This window comes from Microtus pennsylvanicus, chromosome X (assembly GCF_037038515.1).
Source record: "Microtus pennsylvanicus isolate mMicPen1 chromosome X, mMicPen1.hap1, whole genome shotgun sequence".
NCBI lineage: Eukaryota > Metazoa > Chordata > Mammalia > Rodentia > Cricetidae > Microtus > Microtus pennsylvanicus.
In genome coordinates this window covers 113,162,900-113,183,506 of record NC_134601.1, presented here as the reverse complement: position 1 = coordinate 113,183,506, position 20,607 = coordinate 113,162,900, and the positions used below count along the sequence as shown (strand labels likewise).

Below are 20,607 nucleotides of genomic sequence, written 5' to 3'. Positions count from 1 at the left end.
GTAGTATGAAATGTCACCAGCAGGTGGAGACACAGACCACAATTTCTTCCCCCATCCCCCATCTTCTAGGTCTATCTCTAGGGAAAAGCCCATTTAGCAGCACACCCTTCTTGATGAGCAGCTTTACCTGTAGTGTGAGCTGCAGACACCATATAGAAGTAGATTTTTTTCTTTGTAGTTACTTTCATTCTTTTAAAAAAAAATTTAAAAAATTTTTAAATTATTTTTTTAATTAAATATTTTTTAAACTTTCATTCTTGAGGGTATTCTTAACTTTAAAGAAGGTTTGCATTTGTGGTTTTGTATAAAATAGGTATATATAGGAAAATACACTTCTTCCTATAAAGTAACAAAGGCATCTACTTGTTAATCCAGTCTCATTACTTGGTACACAAAATAATTAATAACCAAGTTCGACCCTTGCACTCTGGTCTCGGAATTCTCTGAGTTTACTGGAGAGTATTGCTCATCCTATTACATGTAAACTCTAACTAACCCTTTTTATTTTTTATTATTTTTAATATGGACCATCTTAAGCAGAATTATGTCTTTTGTCCTGTGTACATAATTCCCATCCCCTAAAGACTTTACCTTGTGACCAACTTTATATTGTATTAATTTCTCAGTAATTCATTTTATTAAAGTGGATCTTTGAATTTCGCTGAATACTGTATGCTCCTTTTATTTTTAAAGATTTATTTTTATCTATGTGCATGTGTCTCTGGGTATATGCATGTGAGTACAGCTGGCTGTAGAGGCTGGAGGTGTCAGATCTGGAGCTAGAGTTACAGGGCCTTATGAGATTCCTCAGGTAGGTGCTGGGAGCTGAGCTCCAGTCCCTTGGAAGAGCAGCCAGTGTGCTTAACTGCTGAGCCATCTCTACAGCCCCAGTACATTCTATTGTAAATATTTTTTGGAAATCATACTGTAATTACATCATTTCCCCCTTCCCTTTCTTCCAATTCCTTTCATATATCCCCCCTTGCTTTCTGTCATTCATGGCTTCTTTTTTTTTAATTGTTAGATACATACATATACACAGATACACATATACTGGTGCATAGATATGTAAATACAACCTGCTTAGTCTGTATAATGTTACACACACACACACACACACACACACACACACACACACACACACAGTTTTCAGGGCTGACCATGTGGTATGAGATAACCAACTGGTGTGTTCTTCCCTGGGGAAGACTATTTCTCCTGCTTTCAGCATTCCATAGTTGCCTGCAGTTCTTTGTCTAGGTAGGGTTGGGTCCCATGAAACATGTATATTAGTGTCATCCTCATTCAGATGTTATTTTGACAGCCATAATATTGTAGTATCACGGGCATAGCTTCCATAGCATTTCTTTTTTTAAAAATAATTTTTATATTTATTTATTATGTATACAATATTCTGTCTATGTGTATGCTTGCAGGCCAGAAGAGGGCACCAGACCTCATTACAGATGGTTGTGAGCCACCATGTGGTTGCTGGGAATTGAACTCAGGACCTTTGGAAGAGCAGGCAATGCTCTTAACCACTGAGCCATCTCTGCAGCTCCTTCCATAGCATTTCTAACAAACACAATGTCACAATAGATTTTTTTGTTCCTCTGGCTCTTAAAATATTTCTGCACCGTTTCTGTGATGCTCCCTGAGCCTTAGGTTCAGGAGCTGTATTGTAGATGCATCAATTAGGCTGGTTTAGATTTTTAACATAAATTTATTTTTGACTGATCTATAAAAACATAAAAATGATCATTTAGAGTTACCATGTGATGTTTACATGCATGTATATACTGTCTAATTTTTAATCAGGTTAAGCACATGTATCTTCTTAACATATATCACGTTTGTGCAGAAAACGTTCAGCTTCCTTTCTTGGAACTTTCAAGAACAATGATTCTTGGAACAATCATTAGCTATAGTTACCTTATACTGTGTAATTGCGTGGCAGAACTTCTTATACCAATTGATGAACTGCTTTTAAAGATTATTGGTGTATTTAAATACCCAGAATAGTTAGAAGTCTTTTTTTTTCTTGAAAGAACGTATCTGCAGACTCTAGTCTGTTCTGTTTCATGGGATCTGAGAAGAATAATGCTGTGGAAAGAACTTAGAGGGGGCTGGAGAGATGGCTCAGTGGTTAAGAGCACTGACTGCTCTTCCAAAGGTCCTGAGTTCAATTCCCAGCAACCACATGGTGGCTCACAACCATCCGTAAGGAAATCTGGTGCCCTCTTCTGGCCTGTAGGCACACATGCAAACAGAATACTGACAATACTGTATACATAATAAATAAATATAAATAAATAAATAAATAAATAAATGAACTTAGAATACACAAGACACCTAAAGTTCCAGCTCGTCCTGTTTTCCTTCTCTTCCCACTGCATGTAAAGCCTGTGGGCACATGGTACCTTAAAGCCAGGGTCTACACACTGTAGGGCAGATGTGGCTCCCTGCTCTTTTTGAGTTTCTTGATAAACAGCCATACCATTTGTTTTGTGCTCCAGGAGCAGTGTGCTGTCTAAAATGTGACCTCTCTGCCCCTTTACGGAGGAAGTTGGTAGGCTTCTGTTTTATGTAGGTTGTTGATGGTGAAACTGACTCACACAAGGATTGTACTGTAAAAGCAACGCAGATTGAGTTAGTTGGACTTTTGGGAGCACGATTATCATATTCCCCTGTCTCCACATTTCCACAACTAGAAGAAAGTCTCAAGCAGGTTAATTGAGGAAACATGAGGCTCTAGGATCTTATAACCAAACAGAGACTTGCCAGGATCAGCATGGGTTGGATCTGGAGCTCCGGCTAAGAGTAGTGAAAAAAAAATGATGAAAAGAAAGAACAGGATACCTCTGCGTGGAGAAGCTGGGGTCAGGTAGGCTGTGTGCACTCTGATAGAGTTGAGCCAATTACTACAAGCAACCTGGAACCTCTGTGTTTGATTATGTACAGCACAGGGAAAAGAAGTTAGCTTGTCTTGGTAGGAGTATCTATAGGCCAGCAGTTTCAGGTTGTGAACATCTATGGGGAAGAAGTTGTTCTAGTTTTGAACACACTGATCAATCACTAGCATTAAAACCCGCAAAGAAGGTATTACCATCTCTTTGAATCCCAGCTGGGGAAGACTTTTCCATTCCATTGGACTGAGGTGCCGTGTACCGCGCCCCCGTGTCTGCGCTCTGTGCGCTAGAACTCAGTTCGCGAGCTTCGGGCAAGGGGCTGGAGGTTGAGAATACACACGCAGAGACAGACCGACACGCAGACCTTTAAACACTGATACCAAAAGCCCCCCATTTTTAGCACCATGTAGGCTTAAATACACTGCAGTCAATGGCCAACAGGTGAAAATCCCATCCTCTGATCCTCTAAGCTAGGCACAGCTTCTAGTAACTTTAATTAGAAGGTTCTAGGAGGGAAGAGCAGCTGAAGGCCAGGACTCATTAGTCCCAACACTGAGGCATGCCCATGTCAACAATACTTACTATTTCAGGACTACACTACAGGGCTTCCTCTGCTCCAGTACAGAGAGTGAGAACAAGCTAGTCATGGGTGCCATCTGCCCAAAATCCCAACTGCCTGGGAGCCTGAAGGAAGGGTATTTAAGTATGGATCCTCTGTGAAGCAGTCAGCTTGGAGTAGGTAAAAGGCGCATCATGGTAGTTTTGTGCTTGCTTGCTAAGGGGAACTGGTGCTTTAGTGTGGGAAACTAATAGAAATGTCCCACGAGAATGCAGCATGTACAAATACTAATTAATGACTGTAACTTTGAGGACTTGCTTTTGTGAACTGTTTCTCTTTTAAACCTCCAGATCATAAGTCCAAGGCTGTGTTCTTTGCCAAGGATTATCCCAAAGACATCACTGCATACATTCTGTCCTCCCATTCAGTATGAGTGGAGATATAGTGATACCATTTTGTGCCGTCCTGGGCTTGTTTCTTGTGTTGGTCTATGTGCCGCACACTAAGATTCACCTGGTTTAAGAGGCATAAGCCTTACAGGAAGCTGTGGTCGCCACCATTCATTCATTGACTTATTCACTCATCATCATCGATTTCTTTTTGGGGTGAATGACAGACAGGAGTTCTTCCATTGACTTGTACCCTTAGACTCTGCTTATTTTTTTTTCCTACCTGTTGACATGCTCAGGTGATAACACTTGATTCTGCCCTTAGCTGGAGTGTGTAGCAGAAAACTGGAGAACGTTAATGGTGGGATGGGGATTTTATATAATGATTTTCAGAAACTCCTACCAACACATTGCTTGTGTCACAGTGGCAAATTTGTGACATCACTGGCATCATCCTGGGTGCTTGAAAGAAGCCTTACTATCTTGCCACAGAACTTAGGAATGTGCATTTTTGAGGGTAGAAGTTAGGTCCTGGGACTTGACCATCTATCTTCTGTCTCCAACCACTTACTTAAAAAAGTAATAGGCAGTTGGGAAATGGTGGCGCGCGCCTTTAATCCCAGCACTTGGGATGCAGAGGCAGGCGGATCTCTGTGAGTTCGAGGACAGCCTGGTCTACAAGAGCTAGTGCCAGGACAGGTTGTAAAACTACAGCAAAACCCTGCCTTGAAAAGCCAAAAAAGAAAAAAAAAACAGGCTTCTACATACAAAAATGGGTATGTAACACACATGGAAACCACATTGAAAAATGGAGCAAATTCCTGAGCACTCCCATAGCTTGGACTGTTCATTATCAGTACCCTTTAGACATCTGTAATCCTTGCTAAAGCTTTACTGCTTTCTCGAAGTAATCCATCATTAGCATCATTTGAAAAATTTCTTTATTTATTTTTATCTTTCAAATTATATGTGTGTAAGTATGGGTGCCTGCAGAGTCCAGAAGAGAGTGTTAGATTCCCTGGAGCTGGAGTCACGAGAATTCGTGAGCCCACTGATACGAGTGTGGAAAACTGAACCTCTTGAATGTCTGTAATCCCGTTATGTGCTTTTCACCACCGAGTTGTCTTTCCAGCCTCTTGACTGTCAGCTTTTCTTTTTAACTTTTTAAAGCTGTGCATACTGGCATAGGCCTTTTATCCCAGCACTCGGGAGACAGAAGCAGGTAGATCTCTTTGAGTCTGAGGCCAGTCTGTTTTTGTAGAGAGTTCCAGAATAGCCAGTGCTACACAGAGAAACTTTGTCTCATAAAACGAAAAAAACTGAATAAAGTGTGTGTGCGTTGTGTGTGTGTGTGCATGTGAGTACAAATACTCTCTCAGGCCACTGAGATCAGATCCCCTGGAGCTGCATTTACTTGTGGTTGTGGCCTGCCCAACATGGGTACTGGAATCTGAATTCAGGTTCTCTGCATGGGCAGTAAGTATTCTTAACCACTGAGCCATCTTTTCTTTCTTGTCAATTCTCAAAAATTTTTGTACATTTTGTAGTTCACATGAGTGTGATATTTTTTTTTACTGTTTAGTTTTGCTTGCGTAAGATTTGTTATTTTTAATGATGTGTATATATGTGTGGGCTATGTGCGTGCGAATATGCAGATGACCTTGGAAACTAGAGGTATCGGGTCACTCTAGACCTAGAGTTAATAGGCAGTTGTGAGCCGTCAAACATGGGTGCTGAGAACTGAACTTGGGTCCTGTAGAAGAGTGGTGAGTGTTCTTAACCACCTCATCAACTGTCCTAGTCCCACTGCCCCCTTTTTGAGACCAGAGCCTCACTATGCAGCCTTGGCTGGCCTGGAACTGCTTGTATGGAGCAGGCTAGCTGGCCTTTAACTCAGAGATCCCCTGCCTTTGCCTCTTGAGTACTTGGATTTAAGGCGTGTGCCGCCACACCCAGCTGGTTTTGCTTAATTTTGAACCTATTAAGAAACACTCAGATAAGGATTTATATTACAAAAATAGTACAAACTGATTTCAGTTTAAAAATGTAAACAAGCCGGGTGATGGTGGCGCATGCCTTTAATCCCAGCACTTGGGAGGCAGAGGCAGGCGGATCTCTGTGAGTTCGAGACCAGCCTGGTCTACAGAGCTAGTTCCAGGACAGGCTCCAAAAACACAGAGAAACCCTGTCTCGAAAAACTTAAAAAAAAAAAAAACAAAAAACCCCCCCCCCAAAAAAACCCATAAAAATGTAAACAATACAAAAGTTTATAAACTGAAAAAGCAAGTGTTAATTAAGTCTAATATGAGAGATGGAGAATTTTCTAGAACCAAAGCTACTGAACTAATGGATGATTATTTCTTTGCTGTTGGGTTTTGTTTTGGAACTCCAATGTATCTTTTTTAAAAAGAAAAGAAAAAAAATGTTCTATTTATGTAGACAGGAAAGTGAAATTTATCATGTTCCTTTTTTGGGTAGGTCTCTATTTGTGGAGTTTCTTCTTTCCCTTTTTCTTTTGAAAAACTGCTTCTTGACAATGTTGGGAAAGAACAAATTGAAACTTTCCAATTTTTGTACCACATTCTCAGTAAGGAGGTCCGGCCCTCCCATATGTCCTCTTTAAACACAGAGCAGGGTGTCAGTTTTAAGATGGCAGACAACCAGTCAGCTGTACACCTTGGTGGCATTTCCGTTCTATATAGCTTCCCCAGTGGTGATGTGTTCTAAAAACAACCGGACAGTGTTTTCTATTTACGAATTGTAAATTACATGTGTGGTGTTTATATGCTCTCATGGTGAACTTGATGTTGAAACCAAATTATATGCTGGTGAAGGGCACTTTGGCTAAATCCCACTGCAGGACCCTAGATGATGGGTTATTAAACAGGCTGCCACTAAAGAATGACGTTGTGCTAAGTGAATGTGCTAAGTTAAAACCACCAAGGCTGTCTCTTGGAATAGTTCTAACCCATTTCCATGGCTGGATGCCTGCTCTCAGAAGTTCTGATAGCATAGGCCACTTTTGTGAAGTTTTCATCTCACGTTGTTCCTGCAACAGAAGCCTGGTGGCCTGAGTTTGAGGCCCAGAAGCCACGAAAAAGGTAGAAGGAGAGAACTGATTCCAGCATGTGATCTTGAGACTGTCACATTCATGCAGTAACACATGCACACATCATGTTGGCGCACAATGATACTATACTTTAAAAATCAGAATTTGAGGAAAGGATGAGGTATGACTGCAATTCTCTGTCAGGACTTTTGTTGTTTAAATCAGCATGGAAAACAAGAACATTATTTTGATTATTCAGTTTCAATGCGGTTGTGACTATTACTGACAAAAAGTTTACTTTGAGTGGGTTATGTGGATGAATATGCTAAATTGGGTGGTGTGGATACAATGAACTGTGTCACTAATGAGAAATTGGCTTCACTGCTTTCTTTGCTTCATACTTCAGTAATTTGAAATAGCTCCGCAAATGAGGTAGAAAGAGAATGGACTAATGAACCCATAAATAGAATCCAGTGCAATTTGTGGAAGTATTGAGGTCTTATCTCATTTTTTAAAGATGAACTTTTATCTCAAGCTCCAATTGTTCTTCCTTTATTAGAGACCTTCAAGTGAGTATGATTTAGCAATCCCAATGTTTCCTTTTCTCTCTGATTTAGGGGAATTGTGTCAATTTGACTGAAGCCCTGTCACTCTATGAAGAACAGCTGGGGCGCCTGTATTGTCCTGTGGAATTCTCAAAAGAGATTGTCTGTGTCCCTTCATACTTGGAATTGTATCCTTTGACCAAGACATTATATGCTGCCTTTTCAGAACATCCAAGTCCATCATGTGCTACCGTTGTTAATCATAACAACAAGCAGAATCAGCTCTGTAGTGTACACACTCTGAGTTTCAAACTTAACTGGGGGCTCTTCCTAGGAACTTGAAAAAGTAGGCTTTGTTTCTGAATCTTAGAGACTGGGGCGTCCCTTGTCATCGTTTCCCGGGGGCCTTTAATCATTAAGTCCCACTGATCTAAAGCAGAAACAATTGCTGTCAAAGACGGACAGTAGCCAGGCATATCACCTGGGAACTAGTTAGATATGCAAGTTCTTCTGTCATCACCCCATATAGAATGTAGGGGTGGAGCCCAAAGGCCAGCTTCCTCAGTCCTCTAGGGTAGTGATGTGTACCCAAAACTCGAGAAATGGTTTGACTTCCCAGAAGCCCACATAAAAGCTTAGTGGGCCACCTGTAATCTCAGCATATGAAAGGGAAAATGGGGGATGCCCAGAGTAAGCTGACTAGCAAGACTAGCCATATTTGTAGTAAACTATAGTTCACAGTCAGTAGCTTCCATAGCTGCAAGCTGAGTCCAGGTTTGTTTTTCCATGATGGCAGTTGCTGCTGGCCCTGGGAGTGGCGCTTAGCTCTGGCAGGTAGGAAGCTGGATGCCTAGTAAGAGGCAAGAACTTTCTTGCCTAGGTCCTCTATGTCTAAAGAGGGGATACTCTGCTGGGTAGCCATGTCCTTCAGTGGCTTGTGGAGATTTAGCATCTCCATCTTCACTCTCCCTTGCCTCTTTAGGAAGGGCTTTTCCTGTTCAGTGCTTTGAGGAATAGGAGTGATAAGGGAGAAGGCTCTGGGTCTTAGAGTCCCATGTCCTTCTGCTCTTCTACTCTTCCACCTTTCCCTGCTGTTTTCTCCTTTCCTTTACTCCCATCCAATTTCCCTTATTCATTCTTCTCCTCACACCGATGCTTCAGACTTTTGGGAGAGCTCCAGAGCAGAAGCAGTAGAACTGAGTAGTATACTCCTTAGTCTTTGTCCCAAATGGTGGACGGTCCATGCTGCAAAGTGCCTTGTTTAAAAGCCCTTTGTCCTATCCCTACAGTGTTCAACCTACGCCCATAAATCCCTGTCCATCTTTCAATTTGTTAGCCTATATACACATGTTAAGTGGTACCTGCTCTTGCTTGAATGGCCTTTCTTATTCCTTAACTCCCGGTCCAGGTGGGTATTTTACACTGTTTGGAAGAAAGCTAAGCCTTAAAGATGAGCATCCCCTGAATGTCGTGTGCTGCAAGCCGCCTTCCTGACTTCCATTTGCTCTGTATGCCATCAACCAAGTCAGGCAACTGGTCATGAATTCCTTCAAGTGTTTTTTTTTTGTTTGTTTTTAATTATTATTTTTAATTTAAAAAAGCCAATGGGAAAAATGTATATTTTGATGAGCTAGGGTGTTAATTTTTGAAAGTCATCCGAAGGACAATTAGACAGCCCAGCGAAGACTGCGGAATGCACTGACCCCCTAGAATGTGACTTTAGGATCTATCTTTTTTTTCTCTGTGTGGGGTTTGGGTTTTAGTTTTGGCTTCAGTAGACTTTAATTTGGACATGTGGAGGAATGAACATCATTGTTTGTTCTGGAGAGAAGTTCCTGATAGTGTTTCTCCCCCCCACCCCCAAATTGACTTAGATTTTAAAATTTGGTGCTTTCAAAAGACATGATTAGCAGTGCTTCAATTAAAATTACAAAAGAGACCTATCATGTGTTTTGTCCCTTTATTTCAGCCCATTTTCCTCTTCCTTACTTCTGATGGCCTAGACAAAGGGATATTCTAGACTGTGCGCATGTCATAATGTCTGTGTGGACTGTAGTAGTGACTTCAGGTATCACAGTGGGGAGTGAGCCACAGCCTATTTACCACCTGCCTTATAAAGGTGACCTGAGAATAGCAGAAGATTTTGCCTGACTGCACAGTTGGAAGTCAAAACCTTATTTCTGTTACCATTCTTACTGATGAATTCCATGTAAATACAAACATCTTTATTTGGGGTAGCTGCTCTGAGACTCTGAGAAGACTGCAGGATGTGCAGATGCACAGTAGATAGAGTTACTGGAGTCCTGTGGTTAAAAGAACAATTTAGGAACTGCTAAGAAAGTGCATGTGGCCAGGCGCTAGTGTCTTATGCCTTTAATCCCAGCATCTGGGACTCAGAGGATCTCTGAGTTTGAGGCCAGCCTGGTCTACAGAATGAGTTCCAGGACAGCCAAGGCTACACAAGGAAACCCTGTCTTAAAAACAAAACAGAAAACCAGAGTGCATGTGAATATCAACTTGGTATTGTATGTATTGTGGATAACAATCCAACCAATTTGAATTGTCTTTCGTATTGTGTGTACAAGATTTATGCTCTATCAATGGAATTGGTTCATTTGTGGTATTTTCACAGTAAGTACAACATTGGAAATGTAATGTTTAGTGAGGTGGATTCAGGGCCAACACTGAACGTTCTTCATTGTTCTTCCTAAGACAGGAACAAATGATCTTTAAAATGGGTGCAGACTTTTGTTGTTGTTCTTTGGATTGCTATGAAAGAAGCAACAATACAGAATAAAAGGAGTTGCGAGTCATGTTCAAATTAGATGAGTTTAACAATAGTTTTTGTTCATGGCTAGGTTAAAAACAGACAAGTAGACACTTCTCCACCCAAATGCTTCTGTAATTTGTGGAAAGACTTTTTATGTTGTGGAGGATTGAAACTGGTTGTACTGCTGCAGTTAGAATTTTACTTGGGGCCAATTGTCCCTGCCCCCATTTCACTGTTCCTTTTGAGACAAAGTAACAGTCTGTATGTAGCCTGGTCTAACCTGGAGCTTGTTATATAGCCCAAGCTTGCCTGGAACTCTCCTGAGAAATGAGCTTGTACCACCACACCCAGCTCAATTTTTTGCTTCATTGGAGTAAAGAAAAGAAGCGTATCAGCTGTAGGGATATATTTTTAATGCGAAGCATGACCTGGTTGGTACTTGAGGAGTAACTTGAGGCTGCAACCACAGATGCACTCATATTTCTGGTGACTCAGGTCCTGCTAAGCCAAGTGATAGAAATGAAGAGGATAAGGTTATGCAAGGCTACTTGGAAAATACATTTGGGAGGAAATAAAGGAAGTGGTGTTGAATTTATCTTGCGCGATAAAAGTGAATTCAGACTAATTTCTTGGTATTTGCTGAAGGAGGATCTCAGTTTTGAACCCTTATTATTTTAACCGAGAAACGTGCGAACTGAAGCAACACTCCCCACCCCCAGCCCTGTGCACTAGCTAAAACCCATCCTTGCTTTGGCTGCCTTTTAAAGAAATGCTGATGAGCCAACAATGCTATTGTTCTTAACGACTCTAGTGTTGTGTGGCATGAAAGTTTCCTTGAACAGTGGAATATATAATGCCCTAGCTTTTTAATAAAGACAGACAGATATGGGTAGTGTTTAAAAATTCTATTCAACACAGCAGATAATAGGAATTGATTTATTAAGACATGAAATGCTGCTTTTTCTCGGAAATGTGACTGAATATTTATAAAACTGATCCAACTGGGCCAGGGGAAAGCTGAGTTGGTGGTGCTTTTAATGGGCTAGAGCACTGTTGATATCAAAATAAGAAAGATGTGCTGTTCCTTCCTGTGTAGTTTGAATAGTCATGTCCTTGCTTTCTCTTTCTCTGCCACACGAGTTTGTATTTCTGCCTATCAATAAATGGATCGGTTTTATCCTGTTCTCACAGTGGAGCTGCTCATGTTCATCCAACAGCTTTGTTTTCTAAGCATTTTATTCCCACTGAGTGTTTCTCTCTGGCAAGACTTGCTCAGACAAGGCAACAGTACTTGGTGATTTTCACTGTGGCATAGCATCCCTCTTGGGACAGCATATTTTTTTTTGGTGCACCCTGTTCCAGAAGCCAGTTGATTGGCAGTGTTTGATACCTCATTATTGTGTAGGAGTTGCTATGCGGCCTTGAAGAAACACCTGGCCCTTGATCTCCCTGTTGCCCAGTGTCCTCTCTCTCTCCCCCTCTCTCTGTCTTTCTCTCTGGTTTTTCGTGACAGGGTTTCTCTGTGGTTTTGGAGCCTGTCCTGGAACTAGCTCTTGTAGACCAGGCTGGTCTCAAACTCACAGAGATCTGCCTGCCTCTGCCTCCCGAGTGCTGGGATTAAAGGCGCGCGCCACTACTTCTCTTAAAACCTTACTTATTTTCATGTGCATATGTGAGTGCCTGCCTATGTGTATGTACACCGGGTATGTACCTAGTGCCTGAGGAAGCCAGAAGAGGGAGGCAGATCCTCTGAACCCAGAGTTACAGGTAGCCGTGTACTGTCATGGATGCTAGAAACCAAACCCCGGTTTCTCCACAAGAGCAGCGAGTGTGCTCTTAATTGATGAGCCATCGCTCTTGTCTGGAGTCTTTGTACCAAATAATAGCTAACATTAATACATTTTTAAATAAACCATGCCCATTTCTGTTACCTTGCTAAGTCTCAAAACTATGTTTGAATGAGATGTTGATACCACTTAATGGGCCAGCCAGCAGTCCAAGGGTAAAATGTGCCTGAGGGTTCCATACATAGCCAGGCACCAGGTCTTACATATCCCAGGCAAATTTTCTGTGTAGCCTGAGGACAACCTCAAACTTCTAATTCTCCACCTCTACTTCTTGAGGGCTAGGATTATGGACATGCACTTCCAGACCTGTTTTTAGGAGTTCAATAATAAATTTAGGACTCAATATGTGGAAGATTCCTCACAATGTCCCCCTCCCTTGCCCCATTCTAGTATTGGCACTGGTGATTAGACCTAGGTCCTCATGTGTGCTAGACAAGTGCTCTATCACTGAGCTATAGCCTTAATTTTCTTTTTATTTTGAGACAAGGTGGTTGCTAAGTTCTTTCAAGGCTGAACCTTGAATGGCCCACGGAGGCCCTGCACTTCTGAACCTCCTGCTCCAGTTTTCTGAGTATTTTTGCCACTACTGACTTCTCTGAGGATCTTTCTGCCTGCCTACCCTTCCTTCCCTTTATCCCTCTATCTCTCCTTCTTTCCTTTCCCCTCCCTCCCTCCCTCCCTCCCTCCCTCCCTCCCTCCCTCCCTCCCTCCCTCCCTCCTTCCCTCCCTCCCTCTCTTTTCCCTTTTTTCTTAAGACAGGGTTTCTCTGTGTTACAGTTCTGGCTGTCCTGGAACTCACTGTGTAAACCAAGCTGGCCTCAAACTCACAGAGATCTGCTTGCCTCTGCTTCTCGAGTGCTGGGATTAAAGTGTCTGCCACCACCACCTGGCTTCTCTTCTTTTCTTAGTGATTACTGATTTAATTTTTTTTTATGTATATGGGCATTTTGCCTGCTTATATGTCTGCACCACTGGTGTGCTTGGTGTCCTTGGAGGTTAGAAAGATGGTGTTGGGGCCTCTGGAACTGCAGTTTCAAGTTGGTTGTGAGCTGCCTTGGGTGTTAGGAATTGAATTTCCAGTCCTCTAAAAGAGCAGCCAGACTCTATGACTACTGAGTCCTCTCTCCACCTCCAGCCAGGATTTCTTAATATTCTTGTATCTTAGATTCCTTTGAGAGCTGCCTAGTGAAAACTGAGACTCTTTTTAGAAACACTTGAAAAATATATTAAATAAATAAGATTAGCTGGAAATAGGTTATATTAGTTTTCAAAAATTTATAGTTTGATATTTGTGTTGATTTGTTGCTTGTTACATAGCTGGATAGAGTGGTGCAATTGAGTAATATAATTTTGATGTAATAAGGATAAACATAAGATCTGTACTGAAATGTGATAAGGTGTTGATTTCTCTTGTTGACAATGTCATAGAAATTGCCAGTAATAGCATGGTTTCTCACCTACATTCATGCTTAAGGGAGAGGCTAAATTTCAGTGAGAAACCAGTGGAGAGGGAGATCCAGATGTTTTCCCATGAAGATTTCTGATTAAACAGAATTAAAGAACCACTGTCCTTCATGCTTCCTTCGTCCCTCTTCTCAGAACTGCAAATCAACTCTGGCAGTCCAGTTTTCCTCAGCCAAAACCATTTAAAATCTCAATTACCTAATGCAGCCATTCCACTGATATCTGCTTTACTCATTTCAAAAACGAGAAATAGAACACCAGCAAGAAAATAACCCGGTGCTTTTGGAAAGCTTTTTGGATCCTCTTGGTTGTGATTTCACTGGGAAATGAGATGATTAATGTGGCTGGGCAGGTATACTTATCTCGTATATCTGGAGGTCCTGAGGATGTTTAGGCTGGCTCACTAATGCAGGCAGTTTTCTGTAAACCGACCAGCTATGTGATCATTGTGGTGAGCAGTGCTTTCATGATGAAGCATTGGGGAATAGGCCCCCTCTCTGCCACTTGGCTCAGAAATGTAAGAGAATAAGTGAATTGAGAGCTCTCCTGGGTAAGGAGGCAGATCAGTCCAGCCTGCTGATTGAAGGCCTCCAGTGTCCCAAAAGAGTATAGGAAACTTGCTCTACCCCTTTCCCTAGAGATGGAAAGCCCCACATAGTGAAGACTTGGATTTGACCCTAGAGTTAATTTTATTAGGGATTATTTTTCTTGAGTTTTTTTCTATAATGTTTTTACATCTTGGCTAATGGCTATGTTTGTAGCTTAGGTTCACACTGAGTAATTCTGACTACATGTATAACCTTAGCACATTTCATGTCCTCTGTTTTTAAAAAGGTTTGTGCCCATGGAGGCCAGAGACATTAGATAGTCTGGAGCTCTAGTTATAGGCTCATTGATGTGAATGCTGGAAACCAAACTTGGGTCTTCTGGAAGAGCAGCAAGTGCTTTTAACTGCTGAGGCATCCCTGTAGCAGCCATTTTCTTCCTGCTTCCCTTCCTCTCCTTTTCGTGTGTGTGTGTGTGTGTGTGTGTGTGTGTGTGTGTGTGTGTGTGTTACACCTGCGGGGTCCAGCAGAGGGCGTCATCCAGACCCCATGGAATTGGAGTTACAGGCAGTTATAAGCATCCTGACCTGGATGCAGGAATCCAGGTCCTCTCGAAGACAGTAATTCCTTAGCTGCTCATCCATCTCTCCAGCTCCATTATCCTTTTGGGTTTTAGACATCACCTTGATCTGTGTGTGTCTGAGTTTAATTAGCTACTCTGACTCTCTCATCTGTATGCTCCCAGTGTTAAGGGAAGCTGTCAGTGTATTTCATGCTTCGCCTGGTCCCGTCACATTCAGTATTTATTTCACGTTGTCGCCACAACCATGCTAAACAGTCTACACTAGTCATCTGTTGTCCATAGCTGCTGGAGTGCTTCACGGTTGCAGAGACAGTGTCTTAGTGGGGAGGAATAGCCACACCAGGTACTGGATTCCGATTCCGCTCATCATGGGCATTTTTCTCAGAAGTGTGATGGAAGCGGATGAAAGGTCAGTGCACATAGGACATAATTTTGACATTAGTGTTCACTCGAAAGGGGAAGTTCTTTCTAAGTAAACCACGGAAGAAGAAGGCTGACTTGAAGAACTTCCTCAGGTTTGGGCTTCAAGTAAACAACCTGTCGTGTGAGGTGGGTAGGGTATCCTGTTCTGAGCAAGGGTGCAGTCCCAATGTGGTAACAGGAAACTTGAAAGCCCAGTCTTCCCTCGCTGGCTTCCTTCTTAGTTCCTTCATGAAACTAAGGGGGCCAGAAGCTTGGGAAGGTACACAAAAATAAGCTAGGGAACGGAAATTACCATTTTGGATCTGTAGGTGGGCACTTCTGTGACCAAATCTTTTCACCCCATTTGCACATCAGTGGCCTCATCCTTCAGTATCTCCATCCTGCACTCACACTGGGTGGATTTTCTGCATCCGGTGTCCCCTTGTTCCCTGACCAGCACATGGAGGATTGCCTTGGCTCAGGTTTCAACGCCAGCCAGGCCACAAACCCAGCTATAGGGTCATATAGCTCATCCTGATTTTTTGTCTGTAGTTTGTATCTGACTCTGGCCTCATGATTATTGCTCTTGCAGAGGACCCTAGTTCAGTTTCTTTTTTTTTTCTTTTTTTTTAATCTTTTTTTTATTAAGAAAATGAGAAAAAAAAAACAAGTTTCCACCTCCTCCCAGCCTCCCATTTCCCTCCCCCTCCTCCCACCCTTCTCCCCCTCCCCCCACTCCTTTCCCCCTCCCTTTCCAGTCCAAAGAGCTGTCAGGGTTCCCAGCCCTGTGGTAAGTCCTAGGTCCTCCCCCCTCCGTCCATATCTAGGAAGGTGAACATCCAAACTGGGTAGGCTCCCACAAAGCCAGCACATTACGTAGGATCAAAACCCCTTGCCATTGTCCTTGGCGTCTCATCAGCTCTCATTGTTCGCCATGTTCAGAGAGTCCAGTTTTATCCCATGCTTTTTCAGTCACAGTCCAGCTGGCCTTGGTGAGCTCCCAATACATCAGCTCCGCTGTCTCAGTGGGTGGGTGCACCCCTCGTGGTCCCGACTTTTTTGCTCTTGTTCTCCCTCCTTCTGCTCCTCATTGGGACCTTGGGATCTCAGTCCAGTGCTCCAGTGTGGGTCTCTGTCTCTATCTCCATCCATCACCAGATGAAGGTTCTATGATGATATGCAAGATATTCGTCAGTATTGCTATAGGATAGGGTCATTTCCGGTTGCCTATCCCCAGCTGCCCAAGGAATTAACTGGGGACCTCGGCTTGGGCACCTGGGAGCCATTCTAGGTTCAAATCTCTTGCCAAACCTAAGGTGGCTCCCTTAACTAAGAATTGTGCTTCCGTGCTCCCCTATCCAACCTTCCTTTATCCCAATCCTCCTTTTTCTCCAAGTTCCCCCCTTCCTCCCCTTCTCCCTTTTCTCTCCCCATCTCCCCTTACCCCCATCCCACCCCACCCGCAAGATCTCAATTTTCTCTCCGGCAGCTTTGTCTACTTCCCATAGCCAAGAGGATAGCTATATGTTTTTCCTTTGGTTCACCTTCTTACTTAGCTTCTTTAGGATTACCAATTGTAGGCTCCGTGTCCCTTATTTATGGCTAGAAACCAATTATGAGTGAGTACATCCCATTTTCATCTTTTTGGGTCTGGGTTACCTCACTCAGGATAGTGTTTTCTATTTCCATCCATTTGCATGCAAAATTCGGAAAGTCATTGTTTTTTACCGCAGCATAGTACTCTAATGTGTAGATATTCCACACTTTCTTCATCCATTCTTCCATTGAAGGGCATCTAGGTTGTTTCCAGGTTCTGGCTATTACAAATAATGCGGCTATGAACATAGTTGAACAAATGCTCTTGTCATATGATAGGGCATCTCTTGGGTATATTCCCAGGAGTGGTATTGCTGGGTCCAGGGGTAGGTTGATCCCAAATTTCCTGAGAAACCGAAACACTGATTTCCAAAGTGGTTGCACAAGATTGCATTCCCACCAGCAATGGATGAGGGTACCCCTTCCTCCACAGCCTCTCCAGCAAAGGCTATCATTGGAGTTTTTTATTTTAGCCATTCTGACAGGTGTAAGATGGTATCCCAAAGTTGTTTTGATTTGCATTTCCCTGATCGCTAAGGAGGTTGAGCATGACCTTAAGTGTCTTTTGGCCATTTGAACTTCCTCTGCTGAGAATTCTCTGTTCAGATCAGTGCCCCATTTTTTAATTGGGTTAATTAGCATTTTAAAGTCTAGTTTCCTGAGTTCTCTATATATTTTGGAGATCAGACCTTTGTCTGTTGTGGGGTTGATGAAGATCTTCTCCCAGTCAGTAGGGTGCCTTTTTGTCTTGGTGACAGTGTCCTTTGCTTTACAGAAGCTTCTCAGTTTTAGTAGGTCCCATTTATTCAATGTTGCCCTTAATGTCTGAGCTGTTGGGGTTACACATAGGAAGCGATCTCCTGTGCCCATCTGATGTAGGGTACTTCCCACTTTCTCTTCTATCAGGTTCAATGTGTTCTGACTGATAGTGAGGTCTTTAATCCATTTGGACTTGAGTTTTGTACATGGTGATAGATATGGGTCTATTTTCATTCTTCTACAGGTTGACGTCCAGTTATGCCAGCCCCATTTGTTGAAGATGTTTTCTTTCTTCCATTGTATACTTTTGCCTCCTTTATCAAAAATGAGGTGTTCATAGGTTTGTGGGTTAAAATTCAGGTCTTCTATACGATTCCATTGGTCGACTTCTCTGTTTTTATACCAGTACCACACTGTTTTCATCACTGTAGCTCTGTAATAGAGTTTGAAGTCAGGGATGGTAATGCCTCCAGACAATCCTTTATTGTATAGGATTGTTTTGGCTATCCTGGGTTTTTTGTTTTTCCATATAAAGTTGATTATTGTCCTCTCAAGATCTGTGAAGAATTTTGATGGGACCTTAATGGGGATTGCATTGAATCTATAAATTGCCTTTGGTAGAATTGCCATTTTTACTATGTTGATCCTCCCAATCCAAGAGCAAGGGAGGTTCTTCCATTTTCTGGTATACTCCTCAGTTTCTTTCTTCAATGCCTTAAAGTTCTTGTCAAATAGATCTTTCACTTCCTTGGTTAGAGTTATCCCAAGATATTTTATGCTGTTTGTGGCTATCGTGAAAGGTGAAACTTCTCTGATTTCCTTCTCTGCTTCCATATCCTTTGTGTATAATAGTGCGACTGATTTTTTGGAGTTGATCTTGTATCCTGCCACATTACTAAAGCTGTTTATCAGCTGTAAAAGTTCTTTGGTGGAGTTTTGGGGGTCGCTTATGTACACTATCATATCATCTGCAAATAACGAAAGTTTAACTTCTTCCTTTCCAATTCGAATCCCCTTGATCCCCTTATGTTGTCTTATTGCTATTGCTAGAACTTCAAGCACTATATTGAAGAGGTATGGCGAGAGTGGACAGCCTTGTCGTGTTCCTGAGTTTAATGGGATGGCTTTGAGTTTCTCTCCATTTAATTTGATGTTAGCTGTCGGCTTGCTGTATATAGCTTTTATTATATTTAGGTATGACCCTTGTATCCCTAATCTCTCCAATACTTTTATCATAAAGGGATGTTGAATTTTGTCAAATGCTTTTTCAGCATCTAATGAGATGATCATATGGTCTTTTTCTTTCAGTTTATTTATATGATGGATTACATTGATAGATTTTCATATGTTGAACCAACCTTGCATCCCTGGGATGAAGCCTACTTGATCATAATGGATAATTTTTCTAATGTGTTCTTGGATTCGGTTTGCCAGTATTTTGTTGAGGATTTTTGCATTGATGTTCATGAGTGAGATTGGTCTATAATTCTCTTTCTTGGTTGAGTCTTTGTGCGGTTTTGGTATCAGAGTAACTGTAGCTTCATAAAAGGAATTTGGCAGTGCCTCTTCTGTTTCTATATTGTGAAATACATTAAGGAGTATAGGTATTAGGTCTTCTTGGAAGTTCTGGTAGAATTCCGCATTGAAACCATCTGGTCCTGGGCTTTTTTTGGTAGGGAGGGTTTTGATAACCTCTTCTAATTCTTCGCGACTAACAGGTCTATTTAGATTGTTCACCTGGTCCTGATTTAACTTTGGTAAATGATATTTATCTAAGAAAGTATCCATTTCCTTTACATTTTCCAGTTTTGTGGCATATAGACTTTTGTAGTAAGATCTAATGATTCTCTGAATTTCCTCTGTGTCTGTGGTTATGTCCCCCTTTTCGTTTCTGATCTTATTAATTTGCAAATTCTCTCTCTGCCGTTTGATTAGTTTGGATAGGGGTTTGTCAATCTTGTTGATTTTCTCCAGGAACCAGCTTTTTGTTTCATTGATTCTTTGGATTGTTCTCTGTGTTTCTATTTTATTGATTTCAGCCCTCAGTTTGATTATTTCCAGTCTCCTACTCCTCCTAGGTGAGTCTGCTTCTTTTTTTTCCTAGAGCTTTCAGGTGGGCTGTTAAGTCTCCAATGTGAGCTTTCTCTGTTTTCTTTAAGTGGGCACTTAGTGCTATGAACTTTCCTCTTAGGACTGCTTTCATAGTGTCCCATAAGTTTGAGTATGTTGTTTCTTTATTTTCATTGAATTCCAGGAAGACTTTAATTTCTTTCTTTATTTCTTCCTTAATCCAGGTATGGTTCAGTAGTTGGCTGTTCAGTTTCCATGACTTTGTGGGCTTTCCGGGGGTAGCATTGTTGTTGAATTCTAACTTTAATCCATGGTGATCTGATAAGACACAGGTGGTTACTAATATTTTTTTGTAACTGTGGATGTTTGCTTTGTTACCGACTGTGTGGTCGATTTTCGAGAAGGTTCCATGAGCTGCAGAGAAGAAGGTGTATTCTTTCCTCTTTGGGTGGAATGTTCTATAGATGTCTGTTAAGTCCATTTGCTTCATTACTTCCATTAATTCTCTTATTTCTCTGTTAGGTTTCTGTCTGATTGACCTGTCCATTGGTGAGAGAGGAGTGTTGAAGTCTCCTACTATTAGTGTGTGCGGTTTGATGGCTGCCTTGAATTTTAGCAATGTTTCTTTTATGTACGTGGGTGCTTTTATATTAGGGGCATAGATGTTCAGGATTGAGACTTCCTCCTGATGAACTGTTCCTGTTATGAATATAAAATGCCCCTCTCCAAGCCGGGCGGTGGTGGCGCACGCCTTTAATCCCAGCACTAGGGAGGCAGAGGCAGGCGGATCTCTGTGAGTTCGAGACCAGCCTGGTCTACAAGAGCTAGTTCCAGGAGAGGCTCCAAAACCACATAGAAACCCTGTCTCAAAAAACCAAAAAAAAAAAAAAGAAAAAAAAATGCCCCTCTCCATCTCTTCTGATTGATTTAAGTTTGAAGTCAACTTTGTTAGAGATTAGTATGGCCACACCTGCTTGTTTCTTAGGTCCATTTGCTTGATAGGCCTTTTCCCAACCCTTTACTCTGAGTAGGTGCCTGTCTTTGTGGTTGAGGTGTGTTTCTTGTAAACAGCAGAATGTTGGATCCTGTTTTCTTATCCAATCTCTTAGCCTGTGCCTTTTTA

At 41.9% G+C, this 20,607-nt stretch overlaps 1 protein-coding gene across 2 annotated transcripts in view; it reads left to right on the top strand.

Moving 5' to 3' along the window:
- Nucleotides 1-9,387, top strand: part of Sms (spermine synthase) — a 50,198-nt gene extending 40,811 nt beyond the window's left edge. For both annotated transcript variants that reach the window (XM_075957501.1, XM_075957500.1), the window contains exons 10-11: nt 7,521-7,636; nt 8,857-9,387. In XM_075957501.1, coding sequence (XP_075813616.1) covers nt 7,521-7,636; nt 8,857-8,896 — 156 coding nt within the window. In that variant the 3' untranslated portion in view covers nt 8,897-9,387. The remainder of the gene's footprint in view (nt 1-7,520; nt 7,637-8,856) is intronic.
- Nucleotides 9,388-20,607: the final 11,220 nt, after the last annotated feature.